The sequence below is a fragment of the Cyprinodon tularosa genome, unplaced genomic scaffold (assembly GCF_016077235.1).
Source record: "Cyprinodon tularosa strain WSP-4 unplaced genomic scaffold, ASM1607723v1 ctg5, whole genome shotgun sequence".
Lineage (NCBI taxonomy): Eukaryota > Metazoa > Chordata > Actinopteri > Cyprinodontiformes > Cyprinodontidae > Cyprinodon > Cyprinodon tularosa.
Window position 1 is genome coordinate 4,197,231 of NW_024039229.1, and position 26,087 is coordinate 4,223,317.

General features: G+C 40.6%; 1 protein-coding gene across 1 annotated transcript in view; it reads right to left on the reverse strand.

Moving 5' to 3' along the window:
- Nucleotides 1-3,927: 3,927 nt before the first annotated feature.
- The window catches only part of macf1a (microtubule actin crosslinking factor 1a), a 191,739-nt gene continuing 169,579 nt past the window's right edge, over nucleotides 3,928-26,087 (reverse strand). Inside the window, exons 96-103 of the mRNA XM_038302834.1 lie at nucleotides 25,329-25,346; nucleotides 24,643-24,760; nucleotides 22,007-22,069; nucleotides 21,551-21,583; nucleotides 15,807-16,024; nucleotides 9,106-9,228; nucleotides 6,093-6,195; nucleotides 3,928-6,014 (exon numbers count right to left, since the gene is read on the reverse strand). Of these exons, the coding sequence (XP_038158762.1) occupies nucleotides 5,767-6,014; nucleotides 6,093-6,195; nucleotides 9,106-9,228; nucleotides 15,807-16,024; nucleotides 21,551-21,583; nucleotides 22,007-22,069; nucleotides 24,643-24,760; nucleotides 25,329-25,346 (924 nt within the window). The 3' untranslated portion in view covers nucleotides 3,928-5,766. The remainder of the gene's footprint in view (nucleotides 6,015-6,092; nucleotides 6,196-9,105; nucleotides 9,229-15,806; nucleotides 16,025-21,550; nucleotides 21,584-22,006; nucleotides 22,070-24,642; nucleotides 24,761-25,328; nucleotides 25,347-26,087) is intronic.

Consider the following 26,087-nt stretch of genomic DNA (forward strand, 5'->3'; position numbering starts at 1 on the left):
TGGTTCCCCGGACACCCAACTCCCTTCCCAAGGGAGGGAGCCAAATGCCGATTGGTTAAGCAGGTCAACCCATGTTTGGAAAAATCTGTGTTACACAAAGATTTCAGTGGGGAAAAAAGGTTTTATTGTGGTAGCAGTATAACTGCTAGATGCCTCAACTGTCTGATAACGCCACTAAGATTCTCTGTTGTCCGATCCATTGCCCCATTTACACAACTTTCTGAAAACCGATGCGTGCTGAGCTTGGTTCCTTATGACCATTTGCACCACACTAGGACAGTTCCTCGCCTCCTACTGGCGATCTACGGTACTACTGCTCTCTAGAGGTAAATTCAATTCAATTCAGTTTATTTATATAATGCCAATTCACAACACACGTCATCTCGAGGCACTTTACAGTTCACCAGATCATCCAGTCAAATTGGTTTAAAGTTTTCTATCTAAGGTAAACCAGTTGATTGCATCAACTTATTGACTCTGCAAACAAGCAAACCAACATGGTGGCACCTGTAACAATCAGGAAGTAATTTTTTGTTATTGTGATATTTCGTTGTTTGCAGAGAGTCAGGCGAAGAAGGCAGCCTTTGATGAATTTACGTGACAGAGTCTGCTTTTGGGAAGTGGATACAACAAACGTTAGTCTAATCGGGGCTTACAGACGCAGGAAACGACGACAGACATTGAGGTTCATCACGCTGCGAAGCAGAATCATCACTGGAAATCATGTGGCACGGTAGGAAAGCTAGTATTTATATGAATGTCTGAAGTTTCATGCTTACAGAGGCAGAACTAAACCCCGCCTATCCCTACTGATGAACTAGTGCCATGTTAGCGCGGTTTGGTAGTGTCTGGCGCAGTGTAGTTCATTTGTGCATGCCATTTAAACTCAACAATTATCTTGGTTACCATGCTTGGACCGATCTCACCACGGTTACAAAAGGATAGTGTTATCAAACTAGGCCCACCCACCAGCGGCCAAAATCATTATTGCCTGCGAGTGGTATAGTCTCGATCAATGCCCCAGGCTCTAGAACTGGCGGGCCAATCACAACGCAGAGATGTGTTTTGAATTTCTGGATGCAAAGCGCGAGGGGTTTTGAGCGCGTGACGACAAAGCTGCGCGACGCTGGAGAAAGCACAACAAGGAAGATGGAAACAGCTTTTGAACAGTTCTCATTTGACTCAGCTTTGGAAGGATTAGACTTGGGGTTTTCATTGAAATGTGAGCAGGAAGAGGCTCTACGCTCAATCATTTTCAAGGAGGACGTATTTGCGGTTTTACCGACAAGCTTTCTGTCACGCTTACTACGTCACAGTCAGTTGTGCTCATTGGTCAGAGCGTTGGCCAATAGGCACAGACATTGTTTGAAAGACAACGGGTTGTTCTCATCAACAATCTTCTGAAGTCTCGTTCGTTCATTTAGGCCCCGTCCACACGAAGTCAAAACGAACACGAAACGCTAATATTTTCCAGAACGTTTGTCGTAAAGACGGAGACGTAAAATAAATGTGATTGACCACACGAATGCATGAAAACGCTGCAAAATGTATGCCAGGCCTATAAGTGGCGCTGTGGTGCCAAAGCAAAAATAGGCGAAAACAGGCAATGAAATGTTGGGCATGCGCAGTGATATTTATACAACCAAAATGGAACCTGCGGGTCTATTTTCGTGGTTTAGTCAAATTCAGGTGCTGAACTACAGGTGCTGGTCATAAAATTAGAATATCATGAAAAAATAGATTGATTTCAGTAATTCCATTTAAAAAGTGAAACTTGTATATTATATTCATACATTACATACAAACTCATATATTTCAGATGTTTATTTTGTTTAATTTTGATGATTACAAATCACAACAAATGAAAATCTCAAATTCATCATATCAGAAAATTAGAATATTGTGAAAAGGTTCAAAATTGATGGCCCCTGGTGCCACACTCTAATCAGCTAATTAACTCAAACCACCTGCAAAAGCCTTTAAATGGTCTTTCAGTCTAGTTCTATAGGCTACACAATCATGGGGAAGACTGCTGACTTGACAGTTGTCCAAAAGACGACCATCGACACCTTGCACAAGGAGGGCAAGACACAAAAGGTCATCGCTAAAGAGGCTGGCTGTTCACAGAGCTCAGTGTCCAAGCACATTAATAGAGAGGCGAAGGGAAGGAAAAGATGTGGTCGAAAAAAGTGTACAAGCAAGAGAGATAACCGCACCCTGGAGAGGATTGTGAAACAAAACCCCTTCAAAAATGTGGGGGAGATTCACAAAGAGTGGACTGCAGCTGGAGTGAGTGCTTCAAGAACCACCACACACAGACGTATGAAAGACATGGGTTTCTGCTGTCGCATTCCTTGTGTCAAGCCACTCTTGAACCACAGACAGCGTCAGAAGCGTCTTGCCTGGGCTAAAGAGAAACGGGACTGGACTGCTGGTGAGTGGTCCAAAGTCATGTTCTCTGATGAAAGTAAATTTTGCATTTCCTTTGGAAATCAAGGTCCCAGAGTCTGGAGGAAAAGAAGAGAGGCACTTCATCCACGTTGCTTGAAGTCCAGTGTAAAGTTTCCACAGTCAGTGATGGTTTGGGGTGCCATGTCATCTGCTGGTGTTGGTCCATTGTGTTTTCTGAGGTCCAGGGTCAACGCAGCCACATACCAGGAAGTTTTAGAGCACTTCATGCTTCCTGCAGCTGACCAACTTTTTGGAGATGCAGATTTCATTTTCCAACAGGACTTGGCACCTGCACACAGTGCCAAAGCTACCAGTACCTGGTTGAAGGACCATGGTATCCCTGTTCTTAATTGGCCAGCAAACTCTCCTGACCTTAACCCCATAGAAAATCTATGGGGTATTGTGAAGAAGAAGATGCAATACACCAGACCCAACAATTCAGAAGAGCTAAAAGCCACTATTAGAGCAACCTGGGCTATCATAACACCTGAGCAGTGCCACAGACTGATCGACTCCATGCCACGCCGCATTGCTGCAGTAATACAGGCCAAAGGAGGCCCAACTAAATACTGAGTGCTGTACATGCTCATACTTTTCATGTTCATACTTTTCAGTTGGCCAACATTTCTATAAATCCTTTGTTTTTATTGGTCTTCAGTAATATTCTAATTTTCTGATATGATGAATTTGAGATTTTCATTTGTTGTCATTTGTAATCATCAAAATTAAACAAAATAAACATCTGAAATATATGAGTTTGTATGTAATGTATGAATATAATATACAAGTTTCACTTTTTAAATGGAATTACTGAAATCAATCTATTTTTTCATGATATTCTAATTTTATGACCAGCACCTGTATGTTGTCGATATTGCTCTGTTCTTCCTGGAGATATTCCAGAAGAAGATTCTGTTGTAAGCCCGACAGCAGGGTGAGTAGCATGAGCAGCAACCATTCAACACAGTACGGCGCCATTGTTGTTGTGATACTGTGTCGCACATGCGTTTTTAGAGGCGACGCTATGACGCATGCGTGTAAGAAAAGAATGTGGTTAGAGCTTAAAGATGGAAACGCGAAAACGGCGTTTCAAAATCTTCCCACTCTGAAGGCTTAATAAAAAAAAAAGATTGTTTACAGACCCCCGAAACGCCGGCTTCGTATGGATGAGAGGCTGGTTTGGTGAAAAATTTGTGCGTTTAGGCCAGGGTTTGGCTTCGTGTGGACGGGGCCTAAATCTCACATTTAGTCTGCTTTATCAGGCTATCAATGGGGATTAAGTGTACAAGGTTTGTCCAAACCAAACCGCTCACTGTTCTGCGGGTGTTTAGACTAAATTTGTTTTCAAACTGGATCCGTTTGCACTTTGTACTGATCGGCAATGATTTTATTACAAAATTTCCAAATCGTAACCTCTCCAAAACAACTTCTGCAGCTCTGATGAGTTTCAGAATCAAATAAAAACACCAAAGACGGTTTTATTGCAAGCATAATTTTTAATACAAAAACAGAAAAAGGTTTATAATTTTAGTTTGTTTTAATTTTACACAAGTGACTCCCTGTAACACCCCCCTCCCCTCCTCCACATTGACTTCATCACACAGAGAGGAGTGCAGCATCAAAAAGGTGGTGGACTAATCATCTCCACCATAAAGACCCTCATCCCTCCCCCTCAGAGAGACAATAAATAAATAAAAATCACCTTAAGATGTCTTATTGATGTAATTTCATTAGTTTCCATAAACTTCATCTCTAAGATTGAAAAAAACAAACAAAAAACACTTCGATAACTCTGCCCCGTCCACGACGGGACAGCTTGAGGAAAAGTCTTGAAGAGATTCTAGGGAGGAGAGAACATGAAAGGAGAGACTCCCCCCTCTGTCCAACCTCCCCCCTCATCATTCATATCTGTGGTTCATCTCTACGCATGAAGGGCAAACCCCTTTGGTCAGGAAAATGTAGTCGTTAGCCATAAAGAAAAACCAAACAAGGCTGCCACTAGAGGGCGCCCTGGTGAGTAATGTAATCTCACAACAGAGTAGAAACACACTTTTTACACACAAACCATGTCAAAAAAAAAAAGCAAAGTGGACATGTTCATGATAGAAAACTGAATTTCTTTAACCATAATACTAAACCACGCACTGCCGACGGTGATATGACGTAAAACTGTAAATAAATAAACCTGTATTTCAAGCTAAACAACAAAAAGTCCATCAGGATTATAAATTAATCAGAAAAAACATTTGTAAATTAATCTTTGTTTGCATACAGTGACTCAAGTAAATGACCTCTGCTGCTTCCTGTAACAGACACACGGTACATGTGAGTGTTTTTCTGTGCAGCGTTGGGGGGGGGGGGGGGGGGGGGGGGGGGGGGAGTTAGTGCATGCTGGTTGTCGAACTCTGCGAACACGCATGTTAACGTCACGTTAAGGTTACACGTGTGGCGTATTGTCAGTAATGTGCTGTTAGTTGTCACCATAAGAGTCCTTTCTATTGCTAGCTTGTGAATTCTGGGTGAGAGTGGGGGAAAAAGAAAAGAAACGCGCCGCCCTTTGCTGAAATGCACGCATGTGGCTGAGGGGAGCGTTCCAGCGGTGGGTGGGGAGGAGGCCGCTGCGTGGTGCTTCAGTGAGAGTTTTTACCCTCAGCTGCACCAGCTCCACCGTGTGTGTGTGTCTCACTGCGTCTCCTCAGCTCGCCACTGCTGAGGTGACTGTTTTCTCGCCAATCGGTCCAGAGGAAGCGACATGGCAGTCGTTGCATATTTTCTTTGTTGACGCATCCTTGAGGCATCTGGACCACAAGTAAAAATAATTCTCCCACAATTCTTTTTCTGTTTGTGTAGCTGTGGTGGCAGCGCTCCCCGCTCTCCGCCCCGCCTCTCCCAGGAAATGTGTGTTTGTCAGTATAAAGCAGGTTGAGTCTGTCCTCCCCCCGTCTGATCGGGACAAAAGTTTGTAACATAAAGTAAGGCAGCATCACGTCAGTCCGTGTTTCAGGGAACGTCTTAAGAGGTGGAGGAGACTGGAAGGCAAACTGGGGTCTTAAAGGGGAAAAGTTGGCGTTGACCCCATAGATTCTGGCCTGGACCTGAACCGGACCAGAACCGTTCTCCTCTTGTGCATCTTAACAGGCCTTCAGGACTGGGAAAGGAGTGAGAGGGAGATCGAGATCAACGTCTCCTTCTTTCCCTGAAAAACCATCAGTCTTAGTGCAGAATATGCAGACAAGCCCTCTGGATGGACGTCCAGCAGACGCAGCCCGGCCTTTCTTAACGGAGGAATCACCAGGAATAAAGTTTCTACAGGTTTTACTTCTTTGTAGACCCCGGGGTCTTTGGGCTGGGGGCCTTCTTTGATATAGTCGGGATCTTGGAAGGTTTGGCTCCGCTGCCGGGCCGCCGCGGCGTGTCCGAAGTGTCTGAGCAGACGGAACGAGAGTCCTGAAGCTCGGAGGCGTCCGAGGCGTCGCTGCCGCGGCGACTGCTGGCCCTGCTGCCCGCTCTGCTGCCGGCTCGGCTGGTGGGGCTGCTGGCGGTCGCCGCCCCTCGCTTTGGATCTGTCACAGAGTGTGTAGTGAGGTCAGCTGACAGTTCTAACAGAACCGGTTTAACGTGGTCATGACGCTTCGTCCCACCTGTGCGTTTGCTGCTGTGCGGCGTTCCTCCGTTCTCTCCAGTCAGCGAGCCTCGGCTCGAGTGGAACGGGGGCCTCTTTAGTTTGGACCCGGACGGCGCCCCCTGCAGGAGAACACAGGAAAGCACAGCCAAGATGACTTTGCTGTTTTATTGAACAGCTGCATGTCCAAGAGAAAAAACTGGATCAGTTTTTACACAAAAACACATAACGACAGATACAGGTGCTGGTCATAAAATTAGAATATCATGAAAAAGTAGATTGATTTCAGTAATTCCATTTAAAAAGTGAAACTTGTATATTATATTCATACATTACATACAAACTCATATATTTCAGATGTTTATTTTGTTTAATTTTGATGATTACAAATGACAACAAATGAAAATCTCAAATTCATCATATCAGATAATTAGAATATTACTGAAGACCAATAAAAACAAAGGATTTATAGAAATGTTGGCCAACTGAAAAGTATGAACATGAAAAGTATGAGCATGTACAGCACTCAGTATTTAGTTGGGCCTCCTTTGGCCTGTATTACTGCAGCAATGCGGCGTGGCATGGAGTCGATCAGTCTGTGGCACTGCTCAGGTGTTATGATAGCCCAGGTTGCTCTAATAGTGGCTTTTAGCTCTTCTGAATTGTTGGGTCTGGTGTATTGCATCTACTTCTTCACAATACCCCATAGATTTTCTATGGGGTTAAGGTCAGGAGAGTTTGCTGGCCAATTAAGAACAGGGATACCATGGTCCTTCAACCAGGTACTGGTAGCTTTGGCACTGTGTGCAGGTGCCAAGTCCTGTTGGAAAATGAAATCTGCATCTCCAAAAAGTTGGTCAGCTGCAGGAAGCATGAAGTGCTCTAAAACTTCCTGGTATGTGGCTGCGTTGACCCTGGACCTCAGAAAACACAATGGACCAACACCAGCAGATGACATGGCACCCCAAACCATCACTGACTGTGGAAACTTTACACTGGACTTCAAGCAACGTGGATGAAGTGCCTCTCTTCTTTTCCTCCAGACTCTGGGACCTTGATTTCCAAAGGAAATGCAAAATTTACTTTCATCAGAGAACATGACTTTGGACCACTCACCAGCAGTCCAGTCCTGTTTCTCTTTAGCCCAGGCAAGACGCTTCTGACGCTGTCTGTGGTTCAAGAGTGGCTTGACACAAGGAATGCGACAGCAGAAACCCATGTCTTTCATACGTCTGTGTGTGGTGGTTCTTGAAGCACTCACTCCAGCTGCAGTCCACTCTTTGTGAATCTCCCCCACATTTTTGAAGGGGTTTTGTTTCACAATCCTCTCCAGGGTGCGGTTATCTCTCTTGCTTGTACACTTTTTTCGACCACATCTTTTCCTTCCCTTCGCCTCTCTATTAATGTGCTTGGACACTGAGCTCTGTGAACAGCCAGCCTCTTTAGCGATGACCTTTTGTGTCTTGCCCTCCTTGTGCAAGGTGTCGATGGTCGTCTTTTGGACAACTGTCAAGTCAGCAGTCTTCCCCATGATTGTGTAGCCTATAGAACTAGACTGAAAGACCATTTAAAGGCTTTTGCAGGTGGTTTGAGTTAATTAGCTGATTAGAGTGTGGCACCAGGGGCCATCAATTTTGAACCTTTTCACAATATTCTAATTTTCTGATATGATGAATTTGAGATTTTCATTTGTTGTCATTTGTAATCATCAAAATTAAACCAAATAAACATCTGAAATATATGAGTTTGTATGTAATGTATGAATATAATATACAAGTTTCACTTTTTAAATGGAATTACTGAAATCAATCTACTTTTTCATGATATTCTAATTTTATGACCAGCACCTGTAGATCTAAAATAAATAGACACAAACACAGCTACACTCTTCTGAATGCTACAGTCTAACAGAGAAAGGTCGGGTTAATTAATTCACAACATAAAACAAGACAATTACTACTGCAGAATAAAGCTTTTATCTGATTAATAAGATATTTTATTATCTGATAAAATGAGTTAAAAAAACTTCTTTAAAAAAATCACTTCTCATTTCTATTGTTTTTTTTTTTAAATAAACATTTTTAATCGCACTTTATAAAATGTATCGTGTCAGGATTTTTATGAGACTAATTTGTTAAATTATTAAAATTTAAAGCATTAACTGAAAATTCTTGGAGGAATTTTAAAGTTGGGGAATTTTCATTTATCAGATCATACAGGTTGTTATGGTAACAACCGATCTGGTGGTTAAAAATGGAAACCTGATACAAAAATTGTGTTTTCTTAATTTTTTTTTATTTTCACTGTAGGGTAAAAAGATTTTAGCATTAAAAATAAAAAAAGTGAATATGTTTTTCTTTATTATTTTGAAACTATACATTTAAATAACAAAAATAAACAAATTAGAATAAAAAAAATTATTAAGTTGACAAATAATGCAATAAATTCACATGTTACAAGCTGATTATCTATTTAGCTGATTTATTTCTCTTTATTTAAATAAAGTATGAAAAAATTCAGTTCTAATACATATTTTTTGTTTATATCTTGAATGTTTATTATTGTTCTAAATCCTGCTTTATGTTTTCATATATTTATAAAAATCATTTTAGCAAACAAGCTAAACAGAATTAACCACATAAGCTGCCAACAAAAAAATAAAATAAAAATATTAATATATTTATTAGAGTAAATATTGTATATTTTATTAACCAATAAAAAAATTACTGAGGTGAAAAGTTTAACATTGTTTTATCCCTTTTTTAAGCTATTTAAAAATAAACGTTAAAGTTATTCTTACAATCTAACAGGCAGTTTCTATATTTTTACAGTAATCAGTCTTTTTAAATCATTTTTCTGCTATCTGATGCAAACAGGCGTCCAGACAGGATTTACTTATAGCAGCCTTTAAGCCTTCCACATGGCGCCGTGCGAGCACCCCGAATGTTAGTGCATTAGCTCGCTGAGAAGGGCGGGTCGGGGTGGGACGGGGGAGGCGAGTGGGTGGGTGGGTTGGGGGGTGAGTGCGTTACCTCGTGCCCAGGAGCGCTGTGGTTGTGACCAAGATCTGGGCAGCAGTGGCACTTGGATGGCGTTGGAGTTTTACTGTGTGCAAGCCAGGGCTTGGCATAGTCACGCGAGTGGGTGTGGGAGGACTGAAGGGAGGAAGGGGAGGAAAAGGGAGGGGGAGCAGAGCCAAGCAGCGCAGGGGGAAGAGGGGACACAGGGAGGAGGAGGGGGGGAGCGGGTTATGGAGGAGGAAGAGGGGGTTTGGACAGCGAGGAAGAGCAGCGCAGCGTGTTGTTGTGTAACAGCGGTTCAGCAGAAATGGTGATTTGTTTTTTTGTTTTTTTAACAGTGAATCAGACGATGCAGGAAGAAGGTTTTTAATGGGATGTTAGCAGGGTTGGATGACAGGAGAGAAAAGGCAAAAAGGTAACAGAAAAAAACAAAAACAAAGAACAAACATAAAATTTCACAGTCAAGGATGTGGTGACTTAACAACAAGAGGACGACAATAAAAAGGCAACAAGTTGCATCAAATTCAGACAAACCACCACGGAGCATTCAGCGTCACCCGCCTGCCGCCGGGTCAGAAACCCGTCCTCCTCTGATTCTACAGCCTGAGACAAACCTGATCCCTTCACCACGTCTGCAACCTGACGCCGTTTATATAAAGACCAGCAAAATATACTGGGTCATTTTTTTCTCCCCAAAACTCAAAAAAACGGTGAAGCTGTGGTGGTTTTTATTTTAGTCAGGCACTCTTTTAAAGTCCTGCTGCAGGATTTTAATCTGGTTCAGGTCCTAACTTTGACTAGGCCACTGCAACGCCTTGATTCTTTACTTTTCTAGTCATCTGATTTGCTCCTGTTTGGGATGAAGCTCCAGTTCAGGACGCAGTTTGGGTAAATGACGGCGTGAAGACCATGCAGGTGGCGCAGTGGTTAGAGCACACGACCCGTATACGGAGGCCTAAGTCCTAGAGGCAGCCGACCCGGGTCTGAATCCGACCTGTGGTCCTTTGACGCATGTCTCCCCCCCTCCGGTCAGCCTTCTGTCAGAAAAACGAGCCACTAGTGCAGTAAAAACGGATAAAAAAGTATATCTATTAGGTATGGAAGCCCGTTTCCGCCACTCTGTAAAAAAAAAAAATAATTATTATTTTCTCATTATAATGAGATAATTTTTTATTTTATTTTTTTTTACAGAGTGGCGGAAACAGGCTTCCATAATTAGGGCTGGTCAACGATTAAAAGTTTTAATCGCGATTAAGCTCATGATTTCCCTGATTAATTGTGATTAATCACATTTTTATTAAAAAAACAATAATGAAATCAAAAGTAGTGCATAGCACAATTTTATTTTAAATGTTCTGCCATATTAAAGGAAGTGCCATAACATTTGTTCTGCAAAAACTTAACATCAGCATTTTGTTTATACAGTAGCAGTTAAATAAAAACTGCACCCAAAATCCTGAGTCACAATCATAACATTAAAACAGGACATTTCTGAGGTAACAGCAGAAACTTTTTTTTTTTTTAATCAGGGAGCAGTACGGAAGAGGATTAGGGCCAGTGAAAGAAAAAAAAACAAAAGTTAACTGATTTTTAAATTTTATTTCAGTTTAGTATGGGAAAATAGTCAGATTTCCTACTTTTTTCTCAGAATTCTGAGTGTCATTACCCGATCCGTACCGGAAGCACGATCCGTACCATCAGCTCATTTGCGCGTGCGCAAACAGAATAACTTCCGGTGGCAATATTTCCTTTTTCTTACTTTTTCATTCTTTTGTATTTTTTAGAGGCATGGGTTTCTTTTTGTATATCTTTGTATTTTCGTCAATATTGCATTTTCTAAAAATAAAAAAAACAGAAATACATAAAAAAGTTCAATCGCCTTGTGATAGTTACTTTGACTGCTCTGAGCATGCGCAAATATACGTCACACAGCGTTATGTGTGTGTGTGTGTGTAAACAAAATTAATGTTATTAAGGAATAAAATATATATTTTTTTCTCAAATAAAAAAATAATAGAGTGCATTCACTCTATTATCATAGAGTGCATCAGATAAACGTTACGCAATAATATATTCCCAGACTGCTCTTAGCATGTCTGATGATGACGTCAAGCCAAGGGCGTAGGAATATGTTTACAATTGGGGGGGACACATGTCGGAAATCTGAGATTCGTAAAAATTCAACAGAAACATATCTTAAGTATGCTACTTAAAAAAAAGGCTATTTAATCTTTTACTTTATTCCTTTATAAATGAATGTGTTTGCAAAAATAATGCATTTAAAATTAACATAATGCATTTGTTCATAAGATGTGAGCATATCACCAAACAAAATGACTGGAGTCTTTTATTAAGCAAAGGGAGATGTCTTTCAAGGGCTTCAGCCCTTGGCATATTTAGTGTCCGCATACGCACTAGAAAATCAAAACAATTCAGTAGGCCACACAAGTGCAAAGTTTGATATGTTTTATTTTGTCAAACTTGCAATAATGGTCAAAAATGAATTTATATAGGTTGACTGACAGAGGGAGATGACAGTGTGTTGAAGAATTATGGACAGGGCGCTTTGAAGCATCTGGTTCAAAAACGCATTATCAACCTTTGGTAGAAATCCATCCATCCTTCCATTTTCTGTACACCCTGTCCCTTAGTGGGGTCGGGAGGTGCTGGTGCGGGGTCCACCCTAGACAGGTGGCCAGTCTGTCCAGACCTTTGGTAGAAATGGCGCCTTTAATTCCAATTTGCAGTACAGAACAGAGAAAACTACAGAGTTGTCAATGTTGTGTTAATCTGTTTATAGTCTAAAAAGAGGAGCCAGCAGTTTATTTGAGGAAATAAAGATGCAGAAGTTAATTAGTTGGTTAATTAGTGGTTGTGCAGCAGTCCGCTGCACGACCAATGCGGCCGCCGCTGCTAAGAATTAGAATTAATTCTCCCTGTGGTTTTAACTTACGATCAGGAGCGCGGCAGGTATAACATCTGCCATTTCGGGGAATCAAAACCATGCAAAAAATAAAAAATCCTCGTAAAACACACGCCCAGACCGGGCTAATTTCAACACAAGTTGTGTTAGGTGACTGTTACTCACACTGACGTTTCAATTTTAAAAAAATCTGAGTAAGTCCTACTGCTGTTTCAGCCTTTTAGTTGGTGGTGGCATTGTACTGAAATGAGATATAAAAAAAAATATATAAAAAAAAAACATTTTGGCTAGCGTGGCAAACGTCTAGAGAAAGTTCGCAGTTAAATATTGGATGAGTGATCAGCCCAAGACTACGGAAGAGGATTAGGGCCACTGAAAAAAAAAAAAAGTTAAGTGATTTTTACATTTTATTTCAGTTTAATACGGGAAAAAGTCAGAATTCTGACTTTTATTTTCAGAATTAAGATTTTTTTTCTCAGAATTCTGACTTTAATCTCAGAATTCTGACTTTTTTTCTCAGAATTTTGGATCTTTATGTAGATGGGCACCATGAAGGCAGAGATGTGGAGCACTCAGCTTCACTGACACAGATGTGAGTTGTTTGAGGTGGCCAGTGACACATTGGTGGAAAATGACAGAATTAGGCAACTTTTTACGTGCCCGAGGGGTCCCCCCATTAATGGAGGAGCAGAAGGTCATTAAAACAAGAGAGCTAGTCTCTAAAAGAGACATGGCTATGGCTTGATGCTAACATGTTTGTTGTTAAACATACTTTTGTTATATTACATTTGTGTTGTGTTTTCCAAATAGTGTAGAAAATGAATGGCGGGTTTATAATGTTTACCTTTTATGAGCAGGACAGGAAGCAGAGAAGTGTAGCATTACCTCCAACTAGTTAAACTCATAATTATGAAGTTATTCAACAAATTCCTCAAGTAAAAAAGTGCAACTTTTATTTTTTATTTATTTATTTTTTTTTTTACCAGATTTGTTGATTAATTTCAGAATTATGTATTCCTTCCAAATTTCCAAATCTGAAGAATTTTTTAAACCAATATCTACATTATTTAACATTTAGTTTGTTTTACCAGTACTTCCTGTTATATTTCTTTATAAGTTTATTTTACATTTTCTTGCACAGCAAGCTCAGCAGATTTGAAATTGTGTGCTTGTGTAAACACAAGTAGTCAATCTTTACTCTAAACATATATTCTGGTTATTTTTTAGTTAGACCTTCTTGTTTTTATATATCTATATACTACCCCCCCCACCCCCCAACCACCAAAAGAAAAACTGTAAATTGATAAGAAATATTAATCATCTGTCAGATATCTGAGAAAAAAGTCAGAATTCTGAGATTAAAGTCAGAAATCTGAGAAAAAAGTCAGAAGAAAAAAGTCAGAATTCTGACTTTTTCCCCCATGTTAAACAAAAAAAAAAAAAATGTAAAAATCAGTTAACTTTTTTCAGTGGCCCTAATCCTCTTCCTACAAGTCTAAGATGCCTAAACCAAAAAGATTCAGTTTCTATATATGAAAGTGAACTGACAACAAGACGTTATAAATAAGCAATATTCATAGCAGCATTCCCGACAGACCATCGCTGTTTCCCTCCCGTCTGAGTGCTCAAACACTCAACAGTTCACAGAGGGGAGGGGGAGTACAGTGACGTAACGCTATGTTGCGCCTTCAAAATAAAAGCACGATAGTTAAAAAATTGTCAAAATCTAATATTTTGCGGTACAATTTTTGGGGGGGGGGGACATATCCACCTGGCTTTTATATTGGGGGGGACATGTCCCCCCCGTCCCCCCCGCTTACTACGCCCCTGCGTCAAGCAATACAGTGGATTGAATTTAAAAAGCATCCATTTCTTCCACAAAAGTCTTCAATATTGTCTTTACGATGTAGTTTAGTATTATTTAAGGATATAAATAAAGTTTTTTCAGTACCGTAATTACATTATTTTTTGGCGACCCGGAAGTTATTCTGTTCGCGCAGGCGCAAATGAGCTGATGGTACGGATCGTGCTACCGGTACGGATCGGGTAGCGACACTGAGAAACTGCTGTAAGAGTATAACCAGGAAGCGAGGTAGGAGGGCAAAATAGGTTTAGCGCCACCGCAGCACAGGAGGGAGAATTACGCCCAGGAGCAAATGGATAAAAATAGACCGGAGGAAGAAAACACATGAATCAATTCTCTTGCGGACGTATCTATGCACCGGATCGTCGGCTGTTGGATCAATTAATATTTACACCCATAATCAGAAGCTTCCTGCCTACAATTTTGGAGAGGTGCCCCAGAGTGCGATAACTGCAGCACACACACAGACGACCTGGTTTCTGAACATAAACCAGCCTTTAGTCTTTATCTAAGGGTCCTGCTTTAAGCTTAAACATTGAGCTTTCTAACTGAGGCCTGCTAGAAGTCTCCAGCATAAACATCACAGATCTAAAGATTTGAAAATTATTATATTTTTTCTCCCATGAACCGTTAGTAGAATAACTGGCAGAAAACGGTTCAGGAGGTTCATTAGAGGTGATGTAGTTCATGTAGGGTTCAGTTAAACAAAAATTAGCCAGAGGACGTTTGTTTTATCATAACATGTCATTTCATGACAGGCAGAGGATCTTAATCCTGACTGGCGGATGAACCTGAATGCTTCTCATGCAGTACGAACAGAGTGGATGAATGGAGAGGATAACAGAGGTCACAAGTTAAAAACACGTGTAAACAAACACCTCCTACTGGTTGACTTGATGACGATGAATCCAGTTGGTTTACTTGGTAATCTGCTTTGTTAAAACTCTTTAAATTCCCTAATCTTCTAACTTTGATTAAATCTGAGTTGCTTCTAAAGGTAATGTAACACGAAAAGAGGGAGGGAAGCAACAAGCTGCCACTAACAGCCAGAATATACAGAAACTATCAGCTTATTATTGCATATTACAGTTAAAGTTATTGTCAGTGTTTATTAGCCTCGTGAGACCATCCTGATCTCCCGAGCTTTCAAGGTTTCACTCGCTAATCAGTCTGGAGAATCTCCGTTAAAGAAAATTTGGAGCCGTTCACCAAACGAACGTCCAATCAGTGTTGGCTTTGAGGCGGGTTGAGGTGTGACGCAACAAGAAGCGCGACAGTTCAGTCTAAAGAACATGGCGGCTTCAGCCGATGAAACTAGCGTAAGCGTGGCTATCGAGCAAGTTTTATCGGAATTACAGAGTATTTCTTCACTGAAAGAAGAGCAAAACACTGCTCTGGAGGCTTTTCTCAGAGGAAAAGATGTTTATGTAAACGGTACCAATTGTTTGTAATGCCAAACTTTAACTGTAGTATGCGATTACCTTCCACGGCACTTTAATTCAGAAAGCTTCTGTCCAAGTTTTAATTTCATTTATTAATTTTATAGTAATAGCATTGCATATCCTGCACTTGCTGCTATTGCACTTCTGTTTAGACCTAAATTGAACTTTGTTGCACCTGTACCTGTGTAATAACAATAAAGTTGAATCTAAACTGCTTCCAACAGCCAGAATATGCGGAAACTATCTTATTTTTTACATCTGTTACATGACAGGAGTCCTGTAGAAAGGCTTACACATCACTTGCTTCATTTTATTTTGATTTAACCGAAAATATACAAAAACCAAAACATTGGGAACCTACATTCCATCATTTTAGATCCTGTTTGATAGTTTATCTCATTGGTTAAAAGGGTGACACCGTCCATGTGCCCCCTTCCAGGTAGAATTTTGGCGTATCTAGAGGTCATAAAGCAAAGAATCTTACCCTGGATGATGCCGAAGCTGTTGGTGTGGCGGGCGTGGAAGGAGCCGAGGGCAGAGAGGCGCCGCTGTGGGAGGCGGAGGACGAGGAACGGGTGGGCGATGCGTTACGGGAGCCCGGTTTGGAGCGCCGGCCCCTCGATCGGAACGCGGCCAGGCCCTGAGAGGCTCCTTCAGGAAGGATGAACTTCTCTCTCAGCTCAAGGTTGGTGCGACCTCGAGCTGCAAACAGAACCAAAAGAATTAAGTCAGTTTTTTTTTGTCAGCTCGTTCCTTTAGCTCCTCCAGCAGGGGGCGGCAGAGACAGCGAGCAGCGTGAGGGAGAGAGTGGGTGCTTCCTTGGCTGCAGACGTCACAGTCGGTGCGTGTTTCATTTGAGAGTGCACGTATGCAGAGCGTGTTTGGAGAGGTGGCAGTTCAGGAGGTCAGAGCAGCAGAAGTTTGGTTGTGTTTGTGAGGAAGAGGAGGAGGAAGTGAAGGTGTGTAAGTGCAAAGGAAGGCGCAGAGTTAATAGAAAATACGCAGCAAAAGCCAACCAGCTGTCCTTGTGTGAAGCACACCATCACACTGGAAAAACAACATAGAAATAAGTAAAATTTTCTTAAATTAAGTGTATTTACCCTTAATATGAGTAGGTAAATGAGACAGTTTGCCAGTGGAATGAGTATTTTTACTCTTAAAACAAGATAATTAGATAACATGCACTTGAAATAAGACAATGCAATTGTTTTTTTCTTATTTTAAGTGTAAATTGTCTCGTTCGATTGGCAAAATGTCTCTTTTACCTCCTCAAACCAAGAACAAATGCACTTATTTTGAGAAAAAACTACTTACGCTTTCAGACAGAAAACCTGAACCTCTTCAGTGCAAGCTTTTTTTTTTTTTTAAAGTCCATCGTCTCAAATTATTACATAGCAGGTCTAGTGACCATCTTCTAAAGTCTTTACAGCTCGCCTCCTTAAATAATCTCCACCACCGTTCCTCCCTACCTGCCCTTTCTTCTTGGTTGATTTCAGATGGTGCTAAAGCTCATCCACCTTCAGCACCGCTACAGCACATCAAACATCTCCAACTCATTCATAAACGATATACCGTAAATTCTGGACTATAAGACACTACTTTTTTCCCGCTGTTTGAACACAGTGCAGCTAATACATGTTTTTTATCATGCCGCAAAATTCACTGATTGAGGGTTTTAGTGCGCAGGAGGAAGAAGAAAGTGATTAATGACTTCCTGGTCGGCTGCAATGTTCTGTGCTTTGTTCAATTAAAAGTACAGATATATGCAGCGTTATTTGCGTGTTACCGACACATACGTATATTTAAATGTGTTACAGGTAGTTAAAAAAAAAAAAAAAAGCATTCATATTAGGTACCGTATTTGTTTGTTTTATCATACGGATTAAATCAAAGGTTAAAAAAATGCTATCGTGTAATATCTTTATTTGTAAATATATCATACAACGTGGGAAACCTGCGGCTTAAAATCCGGCGTGGCTTATAAAAGCACAAAATTGATTTTCTTTCTAAAATTAGAGCGTGCGGCTTGTAATCAGGTGCGCTCTATAGTCCGGAATTTACGGTAATGTGAACACTCACTACCTAAACCGAGCTCTTTTCTGACCGCCCTCTACTATAACATCACAAAATCATCTGCAAACATCCTAATCTACACCCCCTCTTACTCTTCTCACTTCGTTAATGATTTATGGGGTCAAAAGAAAACCCTAAATCATAAGATGAGATTAAAAAAGACATATCTGAACAAGAATAATCTTTGTAACTTTTATAGAGAAAGCTCGGGATGTAGAGCAGGATCTTCTCACAATGGCAAACAGCAGATTGTTGCTTTCTTTGTTTAAATGCGTTTGAGTTTACTTCATCCTAGAAGAACCAAAAGGTTTGCTTTGCTCCAACAATAAATCACCTGAATTGATGTTTAAGTGGCTGAAGGAAAGTCAAGGCTCCTGGTTAGTAAGAGCAAAACCTGTTTTTCATCTCTTTAAATACAAAATCTAAATAAAACCATAAAAGCAAAACACCTGTTTCTCATAGCATCACTGTAAGACAGCTGCACTTTCATTGTGTATTTGATTAAATTAGAGAAATTTGTGCTTTTTGCTGCGGAGGAGCCTCCCAAGTCCTCTGGATTTGCACAGCGTAAGCATAAATATTTACTGAAGAGGGGCAGGTCAGGCTTGTTCAGGTTTTCTCCCTTTGATGGAAAACACTTGAGCAGCATTCTTTGACAGAAAGTGGTGCAGCAGCGCCGGCAGACAACAAATAAGCCAGCCACAGAGAGACAGAGAGGAGGAAAAACTGAAAAGACAGACGGGACAGACACTAAAAGAGAAAATAAAGTGAGCGGCCATCGTCCTGAGCAACTGGCCGGCTGGTTAAACGGGCGCAGCCTGCAATCACGTCCCCACATAAAGCCAGCCAGCCAGGTGCACCCTGTAATTGTGTCTCCCACCAACCAGCAATCACGTTTAATGCCGTTAGAAACCAAGGCAGGCCACGCCCAGGTCTTAGACTCCGCCCTCTTCTATCTAGATTACATTAAACAGGAGTTTACCTTTTTTTTTTTAGCATGTTTGAACCGTAAATGCAGCTGGTTGTCGACTAGCAGGGATGTAGTGCTTACAAATTCATATGCTCTCAACATAATCTGTCCTGGACTGCAACAGCCTTTATCCAAATAACGTAACTTTATATAAAGCAATTGTTTTCACAATATGTTAAATCACATCCTGAAACTCTTATTAAAACAAATTAAACAAATAAACAATAATAATGACCAAAAAGACCCCCTGATCAAACAGACTGAATGCTGCTCCTGTATTTGCAAGTATGATCCAGAAACTGGACGACATTAATGACAAGAATCTGAATAAAGCCAATTATCTTCTTCAGTCTTAATCATTAGATATGGGCTATCTCTCTGGTGTTTTGTATATTTAATCATGAGATCTTTTAAAAACTGTATTCCTAAGGTGGCTTCAAATCTAAACCTCTTAGAATAGATCACAGTGATCCTCTAAGCCATAGGGAACTGATTTTTGATCCTTCCAGGTATGAAAAAAAGTGAATTCTCCTTAAAAGAATCTGTTTAAACATATTTCTGATGTGGATCAGATTACTAAACTGTAATTAGTTCTTTTATTAACTATGTTGAAGTCATTTTTTCCAAGTTTCGAGTGTTTTAGCCTAATTACTACATCTACATGGATCAAATAACAGTCTTTGAATATATTCATTTTCATCAACAAGAACCTTAAAACATTTATTACCAAGAGCAAAAATTATCCAAATCATTTTAAAAACATATAATCTAATATTTAACATATTAAAAATATAATAAGGTATTTATGCTCTGGAAAAAATAAATGCAGATGTTTTTATTTGCATTGACTAAAGATAATATTCTCTGTATCTGGTTTGGAGGATTTTATTTTTCCCACTCTAAATCCACATTTCTAGAAGTTTTAAGTTAGAGCATAATGGACAAGTAGGAAGTAACAGGGAGTGCTTTTATTTTTATTTTTTTGAGACAGATGTGTGACTCTTCTAGCTTCCTAGATGATCCAAAATCATCATAAAGCTGCAGCTAACATGAACATTATGTTCTAGTAATGTTTGTGGGCAATAATCAAGCTCATCCTTTCACAGTAAAACATCTGCAGCAGCTGCAGCTTTAATATACGGAAGAGGATTAGGGCCACTGAAAAAAAAAAAAAAAAAAGTTAACTGATTTTTAAATTTTATTTCAGTTTAACATGGGAAAAAATGTCAGAATTCTGACTTTTTTTCTCAGAATTCTGACTTTAATCTCAGAATTCTGACTTTAATCTCAGAATTCTGACTTTAATCTCTGAATTCTGACTTTAATCTCTGAATTCTGACTTTAATCTCTGAATTCTGACTTTAATCTCTGAATTCTGACTTTTTTCTCTGAATTCTGACTTTTTTCTCTGAATTCTGACTTTAATCTCAGAATTCTGACTTTAATGTCAGAATTCTGACTTTAATCTCAGTTATGTTAGCATCCAGCCATAGCCATGTCCGTTTTAGAGACTAGCTCTCTTGTATTAATGACCTTCTGCTCCTCCATTAATGAGGGGACCCCTCTGGCACGTAAAAAAATGCCTAATTCCGAGATTAAAGTCAGAATTCTGAGATTAAAGTCAGAATTCTGACATTTTTTTCCCATGTTAAACTGAAAAAATGTAAAAATCAGTTAACTTTTTTTTTTTTTTCAGTGGCCCTAATCCTCTTCCGTATAAATACCAGCTTCTTTTCACTCTTCAGATAAAATCTGTTAATGAGACTCGAGTCTCAGACATCGAGTCCAAGTCAAGTCTTTAACTTTAGTTAAAGTGGTTGGTAGTAAGTACCGGTAGTTATTTTTCCTCAGTTAAAGCCACCTGAGGAAGTATAACTTACTGCTTATGTGCAGCCGTAGTTTTACTGCGCTGTACTTTTTAAAAGCTTAAAGTAAAAACATGTTGAAGTTGCTGGTGAATATTTTCAGTCATCCACGACTATGAAGTAATTTCAAAAAAATAAAAAAAGCAATTCACTGGACTTTATTTTCCAAGATTTTGTGGAAACAAAGTATGATGGATCGGACTTTGTTTCCAATTTGCATGTTTCTAAGCCAAAACAAAGCTTATTTTCGGTCCAGTCTCTAAAGCCTCAAACTTAACGCTATTTCTGACATTTTGAATTGAAAAACCTTCCTGGATGGGAAGCAAAAACATCTTCAAAGTCTGATGGATTGTTTTTCTTTTTACTTTTTTGGAATAACTTGTTGAGGTTCTGCTACTTTTATTCGAGTGCAATTTTTGTCAGCTCTACCCACCTCTGAGAAATGCCATCTTAGATTTATTTTTTCACGTTCTCTCTTGCTCTAACGTTGGGTGAATATTTAGCTAAAACTAACAAGGTTAGACTCTAAACTATCTAAAGCAATAATCTCTCCGTCCATAGCTACTGGAAGTCCAATCCTGCCTCCTGCAAAGCGTCCTGCAGCACTACACCCCCGCTCTTTAGACGGTGAATAAAACAAATCCACAGAGAACATTAAGCTGCTTTTTAGGACAAAAGACCAGGAGTTTGGCCGAGTCCTGCTTTGGATGCGAGTGAAGAAAGCATGAGACAAACATGTCTGTGCACAAAAAACAGAAACAACACACATAGATGGAGTAGGGGTGGGACCAATCGATCGACACTCTGGAGCTCTACATTGATCATTTACAGAATAAGGCACTTCTTTGGTTCCTTGTTGTTTGGTGCAGGAACTTCAGTTTGCCGCTATCTGAGTCAGATCTCTACCATTTTCTGACGGATTGAATGTCCATTTCCTCTTTTACTGAGACATTCCGCTTTAGCAGGCATCGATGGCCGCTGTCCTGCAGGTTTTAGAGGCTTTCCTGCTCCAGAACAGCTGATTTACGTTGATTAACAGGCTTTTGTTGAACTGCAATCATCACAATCAGCTGTGCTAAAGCAGAGAAACCTCTGAAACCTGCAGGACAGCGGCCCTCCAGGACCGACTTTAGGGATGCCTGCAATTTAGGATTGTAAAATAAGCAGCAATTGTTTGACTGCCGTGTATCACAGGCGGACTTCTGCCTCCCACCCCTAACGTGGACAAATGTAAGACAGCTGATGTTAAAGATGGAGGCAGACAGATGGAGCTTTAAGACAGATGAGAAGGTGTGAGAGACAGAGAGGAAGTGTAGATACCTCGGCAGCAGAAATAGCCAGGAGTGACTGTCACTGAGAGACACACAAGAGACAATGTGAAATAAGTGCATGCTCGTGGCGGGATGAAGAACGTTTGGCAGACAACACACACAGAGTCGATACTTCTCAGAAACATCCGATAAAAACAATTCAGCTACACGCAGGGAGGGGGGAGGGCGTCTGTTGCCTCAAACGCTGGAACATTTCAAGATCTCAAAGCTTACAGGCTGGGTCAGACAAGGGGAAGGAAGCAGGGCGACTGGGAAGACATCGCGTTAGTCTGGAGATAACAATCAGCAACAAGCCCGAACAAAATAATAACTCACAAAGATAGAGGCAGAAATAAGAGTTAGAGCATGAAAAAGAGGAGGAAGGAGACACCTGGGGGTGACTATCCAGGTATAAACCAAACAAAAAGAGACACGCAGCTCAGAGAAAATGTGAGAGAAGTCCAACCTATACGAGATGAGATGGAGCTACTGGAATCGGAGCGGAGGATCTTAAGTCCTGGATGTTGAACTGAGGAGAGATAAAAAAGGGAGGGAGAAAGAGGAGGAGGAGAGCAAGAGGGAGAAAAACTGAGGACCATGCATCATGCAGTACTGATCTAATTTCAGAAAGTACTGAGAGACAGAGGGAAGGAAAAAGCCTGTTTACACGGAAATAAGACTTTAAATGAGGAGGAGGGGGGGCAAAGAGACGGAGAGGGAGAGAGAGAGACACCACTCTGAGTACAGACGGACCGACCGACCGACGTCGGCGGAGGGAAAGAACTTCGCTGCATTCCCTGCTCACAGACGGCTGGACGACAGGAAGTTAGAGGGAGCTTGAAAAATGTTTCCCAGGATGCATCAGTGAGAGCGCTAGAGCCGGACTGGTTGAAGCCTAACCCGATGAATCGACTCGGACCGGATTGAACCAGCTAGAACCCTTTTTCACCCTCATGTCCCTCCGTTGTCTCACAAACTTGCCCCCACTTCCTCATCGCCTCGGCTGTATCTAGACCCTGTGATGGTCACATGGTCAGTAACCCCACACACAACCACTTTTTCATAAGTTTTAATACACACTAGCATAAATATATTGGTTTGTAACTTTTGTATATTTAATTTTGTCAAATGCTTAATATATTTTGTGCTTTCTTTTCTGGTGTTGTGGGAGTGCAATCAACTGGGAGAATGTGGCTGACATGATCATGGACTGATTGGGTGGTACCATCTGGAGTTCCACTATGGGGGAAGACCATGGACTCAACATTTTAAATATGTTGCATCATTTCTTCTTCTTACTTTTGTGATTTGCTCATTTTGTTAATTTGTTTAATGATTGTCATTTAAGTTTAATCCTTAAGCTAACTGTTTAGATATTTTTTGTTAAATTGGTGTAGATGTTCTCCCTACCTCTTCCTCAGTGTGTCAGTCTGGTCTTTGTTTGCTGTGTGTCAGGTCAGTTTTTGTTTGTTCAGTTAGTTTGAGGTTTCATATGTTTGAACTTGATATTTTTTAGCCCTTAGTTAATCTCTTCGTTTGACCTCTTTTAAGGGCCCTGAATTTTTTGTTTGGATTATTGTTACTTTGGAGAAATAAAACCCAGTTTTCTTGACTATCAGCACTGTGTCGTCATGCTTGGCTGGCTCGGTCTCTCACAGACCCACAGCTAGTTTCTGATTGTTCCTCTTGCGTCGTGGCGTGGAATAAACATAGCGCAGAACACGCTTTAATACTGGGCCTTAGAGACTGACATTTTTTTGGGAATCCCACGGGTCACGGGATTCCCGTGGGATGGGAGTCGGTATTAGTAATGATCATGTGATTGGGACGGTACAAGATTAAACATCAACGGGAGCAGACGGGAGCGGGAGCAAACCAAAAGTAACTAAAAAAACTAGGATCGATGCCAAAAAATAAAATTAAATACAAAGAAAAAAAATCCAGTACTGGCGTCGCCATTTTGTAGTTTTTTTCCTTGAAGCCTACACTATAATGCGAGTCAAAAAAACAACACGACCCAAAAACCAACTGTGCTTCCGCTCTGAGTTTTTCACCCGCGCTCAGAAACAAGAATGAAATCAAAAATACTTCCGACAAGCTCACTGCGACACACTACAGCGGGAGGATAGCCTGCCCTTAAGGCCTCCATATATGGGTCGTGCTTGCCCCATAATTCATTTAAAAACCCAGAATGGTTGCCCTTCTGAGAATCCTTATAGAACCTGTCGCTCTCTCAGGTCAGCTGCTCCTAAGCGAGCCCAGAACTGAGCGGAAGCTCAGAGGCGCTTTCACTGTAGCAACTTTAAAGCTCTGGACCCGCTCAGCACATCAGAAAGGCCTCTTCTCCGAATGTTTTTAAATCTCTCGTCAAAACCCACCTTATCTCTTTGGCTTTTGACACCTAGCAAGGCAGTAGGCTTTATTTTATCCTTTCATTCCTTTTATCTTTCATCCCGTTTTTTTCTTTTATCTGTGATGTTTTATTTTTTTTTTCCTGTACACTGCAAAAATGATCTAAAAATGAGTAAAAAAAAAATCTTAAATTAAGTGTTTTTACCCTTAATTTGAGTAGGTAAATAAGATGATCTGCCAATGGAATGAGTATTTTAACTCTTAAAATAAGATAACTAGATATTATGACCTTGAAATAAGACAATGCAATAGTTTTTTTCTTATTTTAAATGTAAATTGTCTTGTTCCATTGGCAAAGTGTCTCACTTACCTCTTTAATTTAAGAAAAAATGACTTATTGAGATTTACATTTTTTGCAGTGTACAGCACTTTGGTGAGCTGTGTTTGTTTTATAAGTGCTTGACAAATCAAACTGAAATGGAGCCCAAATGTATTGTGATTTAGATCTCATTTTTAAAACTTTCTTATTCTGGTCCGTTGCGGAATCTGTTGTAAATTGGACGTTTTTAGATGCTTTTTATTCAAAAATGCAAAAACACAGGCTGATAAAAGTAAGAAAAACCCCAAAAGCCTTTCGGCTTTTAACCTCAAAGGTCCAGAACCAGTCAGACTCTTGCAGGTCCACATGTGTGAAACACGATGAGACAGAGCGTCGGTCGTGGTCCTGTCCTGTGTGAGAACAGCACTCACCTCTGCACGGATCGTTCTTGACCAGGAACTCGTCCAGAGCCATCCAGCCCCCGCCGACTCTCACCATCACCGTGCTGCGCAGGATCCGGACCAGACGCAGCTGCTGAGAGTCGCCGAACTGAGGAGGTTCAGAGAGGATGAATAAGAAAATGAATCCAGCTGAAATGGTTTCAGATCTAAAACCCAGAAAGCCACCAACCAAACCTAAATCTACTCATGCAGACATGCACCGATTCTGACCCTGATTGCCCCCAGCCCCAAAAACCACAGCCTCAATTTCAAATCATGTCCCCAAAAAAAGAAAAAAATCTAAATCGTTGAAAGTTCACCCAGCAAAGCAAAACTCCAAGCAAAACCAGCAGAGAAGGAATCCTCTGGACGTTTCCCAGCTTCAGCACGCCACGTTTTCACCTAACCACTAATTAGCACTCCGGCCGTGTCGCTGTCACTCGCCTCGCATTGTGCAATTAGTCAAACAAATCACAGCATGAACACAAGCAGACGGTGGAAGCTGCTAACACGTCGCACAGCCGCAGAGGAGCGCCGCTTCTCTTCTTTAATCTCTAACCCAAAAAAAACAAGCTGATTTTTCATGTTTAACCAGAAGAATGGATTATTATTTTCCTGTGCGGCGAACATGGAAGCAGCTTCCACCTATCTGTCCACACCGCCGGCTGGCACTTTACCTGATTTCCGAGGAAGAACTAGAAAAAGTCCGGCGGACACGTAGCAGAGGGACACAAAGGGAGGGAGGGGGGGAGAAACAGAGCGAGAATGAAACATAACGTCACAGAATAAAGGCGAGAACAACATCTTCCTGAACGGCTGCGTCTCTCAGACTGAAACCAAGCTGGACGTTAGTCATGTGACCGGACGAGATGATGATGGTGATGATAATATAGAGCTGTGGATAAAGAAAGGACATTTGCAGGCAGACATAAAGAGGTGAGGCGGTTAGTGTCCCAGTGTCCCGCAGGCTGACGCTGGACATAATTTCCCTGAGGATAATGATGGAGCAAACAGGGGTGATGAAGATCCAGGCGAGGATGCTGGATGTTACACTGGAAAAATCAAAATCTAGATAAGTATTTTTTTCTTAAAATAAGTGCATTTTTAACAGGACACTGTTTAAAAAATAAAAAAAATAAAAAATAAAAGTGCATTTGTTCTTGGATTGAGGAGGTAAAAGAGACATTTTGCCAATGAAACAAAACAATTTACACTTAAAATAAGAAAACACAATTGATTTGTCTTATTTCAAGTGCATATTATCTAATAATCTTATTTTAAGAGTAAAATTACTCATTCCATTGGCAGATCATCTGATTTACCTGCTCAAATTAAGGGTAAATACACTTAATTTTTAGAAATATTGACCTATTTCTAGATTGTTTTTGCAGCGTAGGGATGAGTTCATGGCAGCACAGACACACAGACAAATGATT